Source organism: Drosophila melanogaster, chromosome 3R, assembly GCF_000001215.4.
Source record: "Drosophila melanogaster chromosome 3R".
Taxonomy (NCBI): Eukaryota; Metazoa; Arthropoda; class Insecta; order Diptera; family Drosophilidae; genus Drosophila; species Drosophila melanogaster.
Genome location: NT_033777.3, coordinates 3,154,845 through 3,169,914, shown reverse-complemented (window position 1 = coordinate 3,169,914; position 15,070 = coordinate 3,154,845). Strand labels below are relative to the sequence as shown.

The window sequence follows — 15,070 nt, the reverse complement described above, 5'->3', positions numbered from 1 at the left end:
AGAAGAGAAGAGAAGAGAAGAGAAGAGAAGAGAAGAGAAGAGAAGAGAAGAGAAGAGAAGAGAAGAGAAGAGAAGAGAAGAGAAGAGAAGAGAATTGTTTACAGCAGCTAGGGCCGACAAAGAGCTATATCGAATGCACAAGTTTAGTCTCTTCCGACAAACGAAGAATTGGCAATTGGCGGGACAGACAGCCGAAATGCAGCGCCCAAGTTTAACGTAGGTAGATAACAAAAAGAACAAGGAATGAGCGCCGTACAGATAAATGCGGTTTGCAAGACAAGACAAGACGAGACGAGACGAGACGAGACGAGACGACCCGAGACGAGACGAGATGAAAAGAGAATAATAATAATTTATGGAATTTCTTTTTAGAGCTGTGGACTAAACCTGGAACAAATTGGTTTTGTTCATCCACAAAGTAAAGACAGTCTGCCTTGGATACCTTTAACTGTGAAAACTGTATTCCTATTTGTGTTTTGGGTAACTTCGCGGCAATATTTTAGAGAAATATCTCTGGATCGGCAACAAAGTGACCTACTGCAACAAATCTTTGCAACTCATCGCTCTCGATCAGAACATCTGCTTTCTAAAAAGTCACAAACACCTCAGATATTTATATATATCTTAAAAAGCACATCACATTTTATAACGCGGATATGGATGTGGTTGCTGATATTTTTAATCTTCTTATGTGCCATGATTGATCGCACCATGACAGGAATTAGAATATGCTACATGTCACTGTTTTTACTATTTCTGATGGTTTTCCAAATGTCTTTACAGTTGTGGATTAGGTTTCTCTACGGATACTGGATATTTTTGATTTTTTATGCAATGACTATACTAACGGCAATTTATACATATCAATTCGATCACTTTGATTACTATTGGGAGAAATTTCTCAAAGTACACTCAACTCTGTAAGTTAATATTCAATGTGTATACAAAGACACTAGAATAACAAGATGCGTAACGGCCATACATTGGTTTGGCACTATGCAGCCAATTTTTTAGTGACGGCCAAAATTGCTCTCTTTCCGCTCACTCCCGCTGAGAGCGTAAGAAATCTAAAAATTTAATTTGCTTGCTTGTGTGAGTAAAAACAAGAGACGAGAACGCGTATGCGTGTTGTGCTAGAAGACGATTTTCGGGCCGAAATCAATTCTGATCGAAGAAACGAATTTACATTGTACATATTAGGGTAGTTTTTGCCAAATTCGTGCCCTGACTATTATAATCTTAAAGCTTTTTAAATTTGTTTGTTAAAATCGCCGCTCGAATTAGCTACCGTTTACACATTTATATTTATGTTTAATTCTAAATATTTTTTTTTTTTTTGAAACACTTTTAATGTTAATGTTACATCATATTAAGTCAAATGATTTAATAAATATACTAAATAATTAAATATGATAACTGTTTATTGCAAAAGTAATATCAAAGACACTAGAATTATTCTAGTGTCTTTGCTTTGTTCATATCTTGAGGCACGAAGTGCGGACACAAGCACTCAACAATCATTGCCTTATTAATTTTTCACACGCTGCAAGATGAATACTCTAATGACAAATATTCTTATATAAAGTCATTTTTGAAATTTATTTTTGTGATAATATGTACATAGATTTGACTATTTCTAATCTATTTTCAAATAATAATAACGTTAAGGCAATGCAAAACAAGAATTTTTCGCATGGTGCCAATTGATCAAAAATAATATAGATTTAAAATCAAAGAACTTCTAAGGTGAAGGGCATATTTTGTCAAATTTACAATGCATGAGCATACGTGTGCACACATACAGTTGTCTGCTATCACTTTGTGCGTTGAAAAGAACTGTTAGCTGCAGCGCTTTCCGCTCTCTCGCTCACCAACAAAAATTCGAGAGAGCCTGGAAGAGCGAGAGAGCAGAGAGCTCTATAGCGAACAGGTTTTTTTCTACACATACAGTGACAACCGACAACTGTATGTGTGCAAATGTTGCTGTTGCGGATTATTTCACTTATACGATACACGACACGGAGTAGTACATATGCACATACATACAAAAGTGTACATACATATAATTAAATGTTTGCAATACTTATGTGTGAAAAAATACAATATTTGTATTTTTGAAGAACACCGAGCGATTACAATTAGATCTCAAACTGAACTTAACTTCATACTCTGATCTAATTGACGTTCAAGCCTCGGTATCTAGCTTTTCTAAACTTTACGGTTCTGATCGTGAAGAGAGAAAGCTTCTGACTTTAATTGTTTTACGTTTCTCTTGGATTCAACTGCGTTAGTTAACATGCCCCCTCTCTCCGACCACAGGGAAACAACACCGATCCAGCAAACGAAAAAACGAAGACGTGCAAAAAATTAAGCGAAGATTCGCCAATACGAACACGAACGAAAACATTTTGAGGAAAACAGACAACTTTAGTAATAAAGAGCATTCTCATATCATACCCTAAACTGCTCAGTTTTTTTTTTTTTTGAAGCTTTCCTCCCTCGGCCACAGGATTGTAATTGGCGCAGCCGGATTACGGACAAGGGATTAACAATGTCCACTAAAGGGGTGATGAACATGTGACGGCAGTGGTTGTGGGGATTTTATAAGTGAGTGGTGAAATAAAAAAAATTAAATAAAGCGTTATTGAGACATAATGACGTGCAAGTGCAAATACAAAAACAAAATACAAAACAAAAGAAAAAAACCAAATCAAGTACAAAGTGCTTCACAGGCGACCGTATATGTGTACATCAATCGCTGATAAGGCCCCGGGATCGTCTGTGCGGACAATTTACAACAATTATACGAACAAGTTGCTGTGTGGGATGACCGTATATGTGTATGTCGCATCATTATTAGTCTTATTTTTATTTTCTATGTTCCATCTCTAATAAACATGTCATCTCTATTAAACAAAATTCGTATCGAGCTGTTCTTGTCTTCGTTTCTTTTTGATCGCTGTTCGCTGTGTTCCGTTATGCGAGCTTAACGGATTTTGCTCTGTTCTACATAGCCTCGGTTCGACGATGCGTTAGAGTGAGACAAATGCTTGTCCTGTGGTGAGTTCGGACCAGCATGTATCAAGCGAGATAAAGCGATGTTGAAGTGTACACGGGGCACTTATGTTTGAAAACTCTGAGAAAGCAGACGCGTGAATATGTCGCAACCGAGGAAGTGTACGACTCGCGGGCGGAGCGCGGCAACAGAGGAAACCGAAACAGTTAACTTCCCGACATCAGGAGTGGGATCGCCTCAGCCCCAAGCCATCACTGATGATCGCCTGTCCACAATTTTAGAAATGCAGCATCGTAATCTATTGGAAATTGTAAATGCCGTGAGGGGCTCGCGGACTACACAAGTAGTTGTACTACCCAAGTTCAACCCTGAGTCCGCCGGTTCAAGTGCAGCCACTTGGTGCTCTACAGTGGACCTTATTGTAGGAGAAAATCCTCTGGATGGCAGTGCTTTGCTCATGGCCTTAACCAAATCATTGGAGGGCAGTGCTTCTAATTGGCTGTCACAAATTTGTTTCGCCGGAATGACTTGGAGCCAATTCCAAGAAATGTTCCTTCAGCAGTATGAAGGCAATGAGACGCCAGCAGCAACAGTCTTTAATGTATTAAACGGGCGGCCAAACGACGGCGAATGTCTTGCGCTGTATGGTAGCCGATTAATAACAACACTTATGGCAAAATGGAAGTCTATGACCGCAGAAGAAATTGCAGTGTCTGTTGCCCTGGCACATGCTGCAAATATAGATGGTAGGCTGCAACGCACTGTGTTCACAACTACTGTCAAAACACGCAACGAGTTGCAGAACGAGCTAAGAGCGTTTTCGTATGGCAAGAGGAAGGACCATCCCGTTCCAGAAAATTCTACCAGCAAAAGAGCTCGCCTACACCCAAATGTTAAGTGCCACTTTTGTGGAAAAATTGGCCACAAGATAGCTGACTGCCGCTCCATGAAAAACAACTTAAAGAATCAACAAGGATCTAGTTCGAGTATTGGGCGCTTATCTGACTCTAAACCTGGGTCAATTACTTGCTATAGATGTGGAAACCAGGGGCATATAGCGTCAGCTTGCCCTGCAAGACAATCGTTGTCAAACCAAACTAAAGCCGACGAGAAGCGTGTCAACGTGTGTCACATAGTCGAGCCAATTGGGACATTGATATCATCTGGTGAGTCGTATCCATTTTATTTCGACTCTGGAGCCGAATGCTCACTTGTAAGAGAATCTGTGTCCACCCAACTCTCGGGCACACGAATTAACAACATTGTAGTTTTAAAGGGTATCGGAAATAATACTGTTACCAGTACATTACAAATTTTGTCAAACGTAACAATAAGTGGTTACTGTCTCGAAGTGCTTTTTCACGTAATTTTTAATGATTGCATTAATTATAATATTATAATTGGACGCGAAATTTTAAGTCAGGGATTTAGTGCTACTATAACAATAGATAAAATAGAGTTATGTAAAACAAGGTCTGTGCAAACCCTATCTGCTTTGAGTAGTAGTTTTAGTCTTGAAAATCTAATACCAAATTGTGTGGCGAGGATAGGAAAATCTTGGTAAATCTTTTGAATGAATTCTGTGACTCATTTATAGACGGTTTTCCCAAAAATCGTGTTACAACTGGCGAATTAGAAGTACGCTTAATTGATCCAATAAAAACTGTACACAGACGACCGTACCGACTTAGTATAGAGGAAAAACAAATTGTCCGAAACAAGGTTAATGAGCTGCTGTTAGCTAACATCATCCGTCCTAGCAGCTCACCGTTCGCCAGTCCAGTTTTACTCGTTAAAAAGAAAAATGGTTCTGATCGTCTTTGCGTGGATTACCGCGAACTAAATACAAACACAGTTGCAGAGAAATATCCCTTACCACTAATTAGTGACCAAATATCTAGGTTGCGTGGAGCAAGTTTCTTTAGTTGCTTGGATATGGCCAGCGGGTTTCATCAGATACCTATTCACGCAAATTCAATTGAGCGCACGGCTTTTGTGACACCTGACGGCCAATTCGAATTTCTAACTATGCCCTTCGGGTTAATGAATGCCCCATCCGTGTTCCAGCGTGCAGTTATGAAAGCTTTGGGTGAGCTTGCCCACTCTTACGTTATCGTTTATATGGACGATATAATGATTATCGCAGAAACAAAAGAAGAAGATTTTGTAAGGTTAAGGACAGTTTTGAAAATATTATCGCAGGCTGGGTTTTCTTTTAATATCGGAAAATGTTCATTCCTGAAATCTTGCGTTGAATATCTGGGGTTTGTGGTAAAAGAGGGCGAAATAAGACCAAATCCATCTAAGATAAAAGCATTAGTCGCTTTACCGCCTCCGCAGTCTGTTACCCAAGTAAGACAATTTATTGGCCTAGCCTCTTATTTTAGGCAGTTTGTGCCAAAGTTTTCAGAAATCATGAAACCCTTATATAGACTGACCTGCAAAAACAAAATATTTGAATGGAAACTTGAACACGAACAAATTCGTCAAAAATTCACTAAATTGCTTACAGATGAGCCCGTCCTTGTTATCTTCGATCCTCGGCATCCCATTGAACTGCATACAGATGCCAGTATGGATGGCTACGGAGCAATTCTACTCCACAAAATAGATAATAAACGTCGTGTAGTTGAGTATTACAGCAAACAAACATCCTTGACGGAATCTCGATATCATTCGTACGAGCTTGAAACTTTAGCTGTGTATAACTCCATGAGACACTTTCGTCACTATTTACATGGGCGACGATTTGTTGTTTTTACAGACTGTAATTCCCTAAAAGCTACTCGCAACAAGACTGAACTAACGCCGAGAGTACACCGTTGGTGGGCATATATGCAGTCCTTCGACTTTGACATAGAATATAGACCTGGTGCCAAAATAGCACATGTTGATTTCTTGTCACGCAATCCACTGCCAGCTGCTCGGGTTATTACTGGTGAGGAAGAAAACATGTTCTATTGGCCAAAATAACGGACAACTGGTTACTTGCAGAACAGCAAAAGGATTCAGAGATTTCCACGATTGTTGTTAAAATACAGAACAATGAATTGGGTGAGAGCTTGGCAAAAAGTTATGAATTACGCTCGAAAATGCTTTTTCGCAAAATTCAAAGGAACGGTAAAACTCGTTGCCTTCGTTGACTTTAGACAAAATGTACGAATTTTACTGGTTTGAGAACATGGCCAAATATGTTCGTAAGTTCGTTGATAATTGCATTACGTGTAAGTTAACTAAGCCTCCGTCAGGAAAATTGCCAATCGAACTCCACCCCATACCAAAAGTAGAAATTTCATGGCACACGATCCATATAGATATTACGGGAAAATTAAGCGGCAAGAAAGTTTACAAAGTTTGTTTGTTTGCACCACACGGTAAACATTAATAGTGAGAGTTGTATAGACGCCTTGAAGGCGTCAATCTCCGTATTCGGTGTACCAACACGAATCATTGCAGATCAGGGTAAATGCTTTACAGGCTCTTGTTTCAGTGAATTCTGTTCCATGCAAAATTCAACTACACTTAATTGCAACAGGGGCTAGTCGTGCCAATGGACAGGTAGAACGCGTTATGAGTGTGCTTAAACGCATGCTTACGGCTGTAGAGAGCAGCCATCGTTCTTGGCAAGATGCCTTAGGAGAGATACAACTAGCTATAAATTGTACTACAAATCGCATAACGAAAGCCAGTCCTCTTGAATTACTAATCGGAAAAGAATGTAGACCATTTAATATGTTACCAATATGTGAACAAGTTAATAAAGTCGATGTAAATATTATAAGAAATATCGCGAGAGAAAATATTAAGAAGAACGCCTTGTATGAAAAAACTAGATTCGATAAGCACAAAGCCAAATTTGATAACTTTGGTGTTGGCGATTATGTTTTACTTAAGAACGAAGAAAGGCACCAAACAAAATTAGACCAAAAATATAAAGGACCTTTCCTCGTGACAGAGGTACTTGAGGGAGATCGTTATATTTTAAAATCTTTAACTAATAAGCGGACTTATAAGTACCCACATGAAGCTTTGCGCAGTATGCCAACAGAGGAGATCCCCAAAGAGTTAGATCTATGTGACGATCAAGAAAACGTTGAAAGAGACGTTAGAAATCCCTTGGTGGATTCCAATGTGGATGAAAACGTTGAAAGAGACGTTAGAAATCCCTTGGTGGATTCCAATGGGGATGAAAACGTTGAAAGAGACGTTAGACATCCGTTGGTGGATGCCAATGTGAGCGAAAAGTTACTGAGTTGTTTGAAGACTCAAGTGAATAAGAGGCATTGATGGATTTCAATGCGAGATTGGGGACACATGCAACGTCGCCAAGTTGCCAGCGCTAGTAGGTACACGTGTTACTGTGTTGACTTATTTGATGTCTGGTGACTGGAGGCGTGGCGGGTTGAATTGTCCTAGTGTGTTGCTAATAATAACAAACGATCTTCTTGGTACTTCTGTCACTCGAGTTGGTCGATAACAAGAAAAAAAAAATTAAAAAAAAAAAAAAAGAGAACCTTTACTAATACTCTGAATTACGTTTAATGTTATCTTTCGAGATTAAGCTTGTTTAATTTCAAAACTTATATTACACACGAGGACGTGTGCTGGTCAGGAAGGCCGTGTCGCATCATTATTAGTCTTATTTTTATTTTCTATGTTCCATCTCTAATAAACATGTCATCTCTATTAAACAAAATTCGTATCGAGCTGTTCTTGTCTTCGTTTCTTTTTGATCGCTGTTCGCTGTGTTCCGTTATGCGAGCTTAACGGATTTTGCTCTGTTCTACATAGCCTCGGTTCGACGATGCGTTAGAATGAGACAAATGCTTGTCCTGTGGTGAGTTCGGACCAGCATGTATCAAGCGAGATAAAGCGATGTTGAAATGTACACGGGGCACTTATGTTTGAAAACTCTGAGAAAGCAGACGCGTGAATATGACGCAACCGAGGAAGTGTACGACTCGCGGGCGGAGCGCGGCAACAGAGGACCCCGAAACAGTTAACTTCCCGACATGTACATCAATCGCAGATAAGACACCGGGATCGTTTTCACATATCAATTTACATGAACACAAATTTATTTAACAAATAAATACATAAATAAAGAACATGCTGCGCGAGAGGTGAATGTGGACATCAGTCGCCTCCAAGACAACGGGATCTCATGCACAGTGGCTTATAAAAATAAATGTGAGTTGTGTGATTAACGACCGAATATGTGTACAACAATCGCTGTTAATGCGCCGAGATCGTTTTCACTTATCAATTTACATGAATGCAAAATTAAAAAAAAATAATAATAATAAATAAAAAATAAAATTAAAATTTGTATACAAGGAAACGGTTTCCTTCGGCAAAATCAAGTAAGCATGTATGTTTTGTTGTTTATTGAAAAGGTGCTCCAAGTGTGGAACACTGACAACCATAATGGGAAGATCTTAATCTTCACCCAAACTCAGCGAATTGAGAGCAAAGGCTGAGAGAGTAAACGTGAAATAAAAAGTCTTGAGCCGCGTGTCCTAATACGAAGAAGTTTTATTTGAAACTGAAACTGATACACATAAAAATGCCAGCTTCATGCGGCTGCTTATTTACTAATATATGTATATGTATATGTATATGTATATGTATGTATGTATACAAATTAACAGACAACAATTTTATGTATTGTGATTTATTATGCGACTATGCGCGTTCTGATGAGTTTTTAAACTAAAGACAGAAAACTTAAGCTTAATATGAAGTAGCCCGTCTTCTGAAGCAGCGCTCACGGCAGAATGCTGACATTGCGCTTCACACGCTCCGGGCAGTAGAATGTTGGAATGCAGGAGTCATATTTCGCGACTTAGTTGCAGTCGCGCTGACGTTACTGCGGCCGCGTCCGGTCTTATCGTGGAGTTAGCGATTTTGGCCCTGCGCGTGTTAACTCCTCCCCGCGTTACGTTAAAGTCGTCCTCGGCTTTTCGGGAAGGTATCGCCATCTCGATGCTGGAGTCGGGGTGTCGTCTTTTGACTCGACAGTAACGGATGCTGTGGATGATCCCATAAACAATTAAGACCACGGCGATGGTGACGCCGCTGCTTAAAATGGTTCTCTAAATGATATCGGATTTCAGACTACCAATAGGAGGTTCTGCAGGGACAGCTCGTGCAAGAACGGCAAGCTTAGTTGATCTCGATGGCTAGTCACATTGAGCTCTGAGGCTACTGCCGCAGCGGGTTTCTTCTTTAGGACGCCCTGGTGGTTTTCGTAGTGGGTGCCGTTTAGAGATATACGATCTTCATATGTGGCTAAGTAGGTTCCCGAGATCATCTTGCTGCTGCCTAGGCTATCTTCGACCCTGAAGGTTGCGTCGTTGATAATCAGGACACCTTCTTCAACAAGTGTCACCGGATCCATATGGCCAAGGAGAGTGGTGCACTGTGCGACGGTTCCAGACACCAATTGTTGAGCGCAAGTCGGGTTCTGCAATCTCTTGCTAAGGGTGGTACTCATGGCTGCGTTACATTCCTTGACGGCGTAGATTCGTGCACCGCATTCGGCTACTACATTATTATTCTCAAAGTCTAATATTATCTTCTTATGTTGAACTGGGAAAAGGTTAATTTTTTTACAAACTGTTTCTGGTTTAGGATATTTGATTAAGAAATACAATAAATCGTTGTTCTGAAAGGCTTTAACGCTAGATACTCTTAAAATATCTGCTAAGCTCGTATTTGTGAGAAGTTCATTGGCCAGCTCATGAATGTCAACACTATCCAAAATAAGGGGACTTATTAAATTTATTTTAGCTAGAGTTACCGACAGTATCAAGTCTTCTAGGTTTGTAATAATTATTCTATTTTTAGCAAGTATACATTGAAATAGGTGTTCTGAGTCCGCGTTGTCTGTTTTACTTATTGCATTCATTGACCTTGTAATTCGTTTAGTCGAGATTGAAGTTTCGTATTTATTTCGATCTGTCTATTTGCTGAATCTATTAATTGCCCTTGTTTAAATTTAATCTGTTCCCAGTCGTCGAAGTCTGGGGTTCCGGCTATTACCTTGAGTGCTGTACCTAGTAGATTTATACTGCGAGCATGTCTATGGTGTACCCTAATCGTAGCTATTAGTGCTTCCTTGTGCCCCAAGTCAGTAGTTACTAAATTGCGCATATGGTCTTTTCCAAAGTAGTTCAGTTGCCGTCTGGTATCTTCAACATAAGTTTCATATGAAGTTATGTAAGAAGTGTGTCCGAGATATCCGTATCTGTCCCATATCGTTAAGTCACCGTCTATTATAGGTATGTAGTCTGCGTGTGAATAGTCATTAAGTTTCATAGTCGTTATTGTCAAGGTAATTGCGGAAGCCAGCACACACAAATATCCTAACCTGTAATAAAAATATTAAAATTTAAAGTACTATAAGCGATGAAATTTTTTTATTTATTTATATTTGTTTTTAATTTTTTTTTTTTGTTTCTTGGGTTTACTTAAGGTTGTCCTTATGGACCGCCCTCCCTTTTATTAGAACCGTCGTACCTAAGTCAGCATCAATGGCTTCTTCCGTGCACAGTGGTGACAGTTTATTACCGAATCGTTTGTTCGATTTTAGCCATACTTTTTCGCCTACTTTATACTTTTTATGGATTCTATCTCGGTTCATGCACCCAAGTTGTTTTTCTTGCGCAAGTACAATTTTATCCCTAGTTTCTGTTAATAAATCCGAAGGGGCGGAGTAAGCTAATTCTGTCGGTTTTCTGTTTGTTACTGAGTGAATTGACCTATTATACTCAATGGTCGCCAAAAGGATTATGTCCCTGGTTTCGTTAAGGTGTTTATCTATTTTTAGACAGCGGGCTATTTCTGTAAGGGTACTGTGGAATCTTTCCACTTGACCATTAGAGGTGCTGTGGAGTGGTGGGGCATTACAAATCTGAATATCAAAATTGTTTAGTATATTTTTTATTGTTTCGGAATTTAAAGATTTTTCGTTGTCGCAATAAATGATCCTTTGGGAAACAGGTTTACCAGCTGTAAAATCGGTGCCTTCACGTCCACAATTGCGCGTGAAGTAATACATTGGACGACCGCAAACTTTGAGAGTTTATCGACGCATGTAAACAAAATGTTTTGTCGGTACTAAAAATGTCAACATGCAATATTTCCCCAACATATGATGGGATTGGGGTCTCACCCATCGCTTGCTTGACCGGATGTCGATTATATTTACCCATTGAACAAACCTTATAGTTTACGACAATCTCTGTTGCCAGCGAATTCATCTTTGGGAAAAAATAGTCCCTGAGAATTTGCTTCACATTTTCCTGCGCTGCTCGGTGCGCTCGGTTATGCTCTGCAATAATTATTTCTCTCTGTTCGGTTTTATCGACAATGTCTATCACGATATTTTTGGAGTGTCGGAATGTGGTTGACGGAAACGCTTCTACTAGACTGTGTTGTATGAATGCCAAAATGAATACGACGTCTTGTACAGTTTGCAAAAGTGTGTTACGGTCAACAAATCTTATAACGTGCCTGGTTTTTTCCCTGAACAAAATAGTAGATCTAACTGATGGGGCGTTAGATTCTTCAATTACGATCTGGTTCCTAAAGCAATTTACAGGCTTTTCGGTCGTTTCGATAGTATAGGTAAGAGATTCTTCGCTATGTATTGTGGCAATATCAGAGTTTGGGCAATCTTCGAGCACATTTACATTCTGGCGAGATAGGGCGTCTGCCACGAAATTCTCTTTGCCAGGCTTGTAAAAAATATTTGCGTTGTGCTCGTCAATAAAAAGCTTTCCAGCGTTTTATCTTCGCATTTGGGTTCCTATCCGACACGGCAAAAGTCAACGGTTGATGGTCCGTGAAGATATTTAAATTCTTTACGCCATATAAATAATTTCGAAGATTTTTTAGGGCCCAAACAATGGCCAAGAGTTCCCTCTCATTTGTTGCAAAGTTTACTTCGTTGTATCGTAATGTTCGAGAAATCAAGGTAATTGGACGTCCGTCCTGAGACAACACAGCGCCAAGACCGTGCCCTGAGGCATCCGTAGTTAAATTGAATGGTTTTTTAAAGTTTGGGTATGCTAAAATAACGTCCTCAGAGGCTAATACGTCTTTTAGTCTATTAAAAGCCTTTAGTTGATCTTGTGTTAATTCAAGGTTTACTTTCCTTGAATTGTTGGCACTTATTTTACCATTTTCGCCTTTTAAGACGTCCGTTAGGGGTCGTGCGATGTTGGCAAGGCCTTTTATAAAGCACCAATAATAGCTTGCTAGCCCCAAAAATGATCTGAGACTAAACAAGGTTTTTGGCGGCTTGAAGTGCTAATGCCAGGGCAGTCTGTAAGTCTCGAGGTTGGGCTGGAAAAACTGCCGATTTTAGAGATTTCTTCAGGCCTGAGATAAATGTGTGAAGTGCATCGTTTCTATATTTGTCATTTAACACAGCTGCCGAAGCTCCGTCGGGGGACATGAGAGTTTTGTTAGTTAAAAGCGTCAGCTTTCTTTCTATTTCATCGTAATATTTCAAAAGGGGCTGGTCACCCTGCCTTAAAGTACTTAAATCTTGTTGAATTACGTGAACCGGAGTTTTGTCTGAATATGTGAAATCCAGTCTAGCAAATATCGCGTGAAAATTTAAAACTGTATTAAATGATGCTAAGATCGCATCTGCAGATCCCCTAACCTTGTTGCGTATTATGGCAACAGCCTGATAATGCCTAGAACTTCCGTCATAAGCTTCGAAGACTTTATATGCGGCGTTGGCCGCTTGGCGCCAAGAGATATAATGTTCTTGTTTGCCGTCGAGCTCAGGAATAGATTCAACTATGTCTAGGGGCTCTTCACATCTAACTTCTGGTATGATTTCTATAGGCTTATAAGCTGTCACCTCTGGCGCAGTAGCCTTTAAAGAGTTCAGTTGTTCTGTTAAAGTTTCTATTTTTTGGTCAAATATGTGTGCTTGCTCTGCCAGACAATTTCGTATGTGAAGGTCAATCTGTACTGGTTCTTGTTGTTGCGTCATTGTGCGATTTTTGTATTCTCGGTAAGAGGGGATATAGTCTTCTAAACTACTGTCGCTAAATCTTTTCTGCATTTATAATGGCACAATGAACAAATCACTTACATGTATTTCATTTCTGGGTAACTGCTTAAACTGCCGATGCGTGCACTTGTTGATTTGTTGATTTTTTCTTCACTCTGTCAACACTTCGTGTTGGGGTTCTATTTTTTTTAACTTGTATGTTGTTTTAACCGTTTTTTTTCTTTTTAATATGTATGTTGTTTAAACCGTTTGTTTAGCTTTTTTATTTTTATTCTTGTTTTCGCTTTGTTTGCTGGTTTGCTGTGTTCTTGGTCGGAAAAAATACTTCACTTTGCACTTTTTCGTTTATTTGTCACAGCTTTGGCTGGTGAACAAATATTCTGAGTTCTATAATTAGCTTGCTAGTCGAATAATAATTCGATCGCCGACGTGTGAAGACGTTTTTATCGTGCTCCGCACAAAATCGGTTGTTTTGAGTGAAGTGAACGCCAAATAAAATAAACTAAATAAAAAATCTGAAAGCGAAAGAGACGCTCTATGCGATGCAAGATCGCTTAAATACATAGTGAATTGTTATCTTAAATAATAAAACTATGAGTCAGAATGACACTCGCGCCCAGCGTCAGCGCGAGCATGACGAACGCCGACTCTCAATTCAGCGCAACAACGCGTACTTCTCCTACGTCTCACCGACAATCCCAAACGCAGACATCGAGCGGTCAATAACCCATAGCCCAGGAAACCTTCTTCTACCAACAAATCAAGAAAGAGCGCGCTCCTGCTCTCCCGCTCTATTGGCTCCGACAGAAGCCCCGCTACCTCCAACAACAACAGCTGGAGAGGGACCGGCAGCCCGCTCTGCCTCGTCATCGGCTGCACCCGCTCACGGTCTGACTAAGTCAGCGAAAGCAAAACCGCTAGCAATAAACGGTACTGCTGCACTGCCAGCAAAACAAAACGAAAACGTAAACAAAAAAGCTGGGTCGACCTGGCAGACTGGAATGGACCGCTACATTACAATAAAGCGAAAGCTCAGCCCGGAAAATTCAGATTTGGGAAACAAGCCGAAAAATACACGCGATAACTCTACCTTGATCAAAAATGTAGCCCCTGCAAATACCAACAGATTTGCCTTGCTGGTAGATACCGCTGAGGACGTGCCGCTGGGATCCGTTGATATCGAACCGAAGAAAACAAAGCCTCCGCCAATATACATCCGCGAGAAGAGCACAAGCCGTCTTGTAAATACTTTGATTGGCCTTATTGGGAAAGATAGCTTTCATATAACTCCCCTCGTAAGAGGTACTATCAACGAAATCAAACTTCAGACGAAAACGGAGGACGACTACAGAAAAGTCACAAACTATTTTACCGCACAAAAAATAGGCTTCTACACCTACCAGCTTAAAAGCAGCAAGGGCCTGCAAGTAGTCCTGAAGGGCATTGAGTCTGATGTTACGCCCGAAGAGATAACTGAGGCGCTAAAGGAAAAGGGATTTTACGCCAAAAACGTGTTCAATATCAAAAACAGAAACAGGCAGCCCCAACCACTCTTCAAGATTGAGCTTGAACCAGAAAACAAGCCTCCTAGAAAAAACGAGGTTCACCCAATTTACAAACTCCAGCTCCTTTTGCACCGTAGGATCACGGTAGAAGAGCCGCACAAACGCAACGCTCCTGTACAATGTACAAACTGCCAAGAGTATGGCCACACGAGGTCATATTGTACACTTCGCCCGGTGTGCGTAGTCTGTGGAGATCTCCACGACTCCAAACAGTGTCAAATTAACAAAGAAAATGCATGCGAGAAAAAATGTAATAACTGCGGGGGCAATCACACAGCAAACTACAGAGGCTGTCCAATCTACAAAGAGCTGAAAATCCGTCTTCACAAAAGAATGAACACGGCGCGGGCACACCAAGGATCAGCTACCCTGATACCATCAGAGACAAATCCTGAAGTAATTTTCTCGAAAGCAGCTAGTTTCGCTCCCTGGCCTACATTCAACACTAACAAG

General features: G+C 40.2%; 1 protein-coding gene across 1 annotated transcript in view; it reads left to right on the top strand.

Annotated features, from left to right (window-relative positions):
* The window catches only part of Pzl (Piezo-like), a gene marked incomplete at its 3' end in the record, with an annotated part of 709,421 nt that overhangs the window by 93,668 nt on the left and 600,683 nt on the right, over window positions 1-15,070 (top strand). Inside the window, 1 exon segment of the mRNA NM_001316564.1 lies at window positions 373-920. Within this exon segment, the coding sequence (NP_001303493.1) occupies window positions 373-920 (548 nt within the window).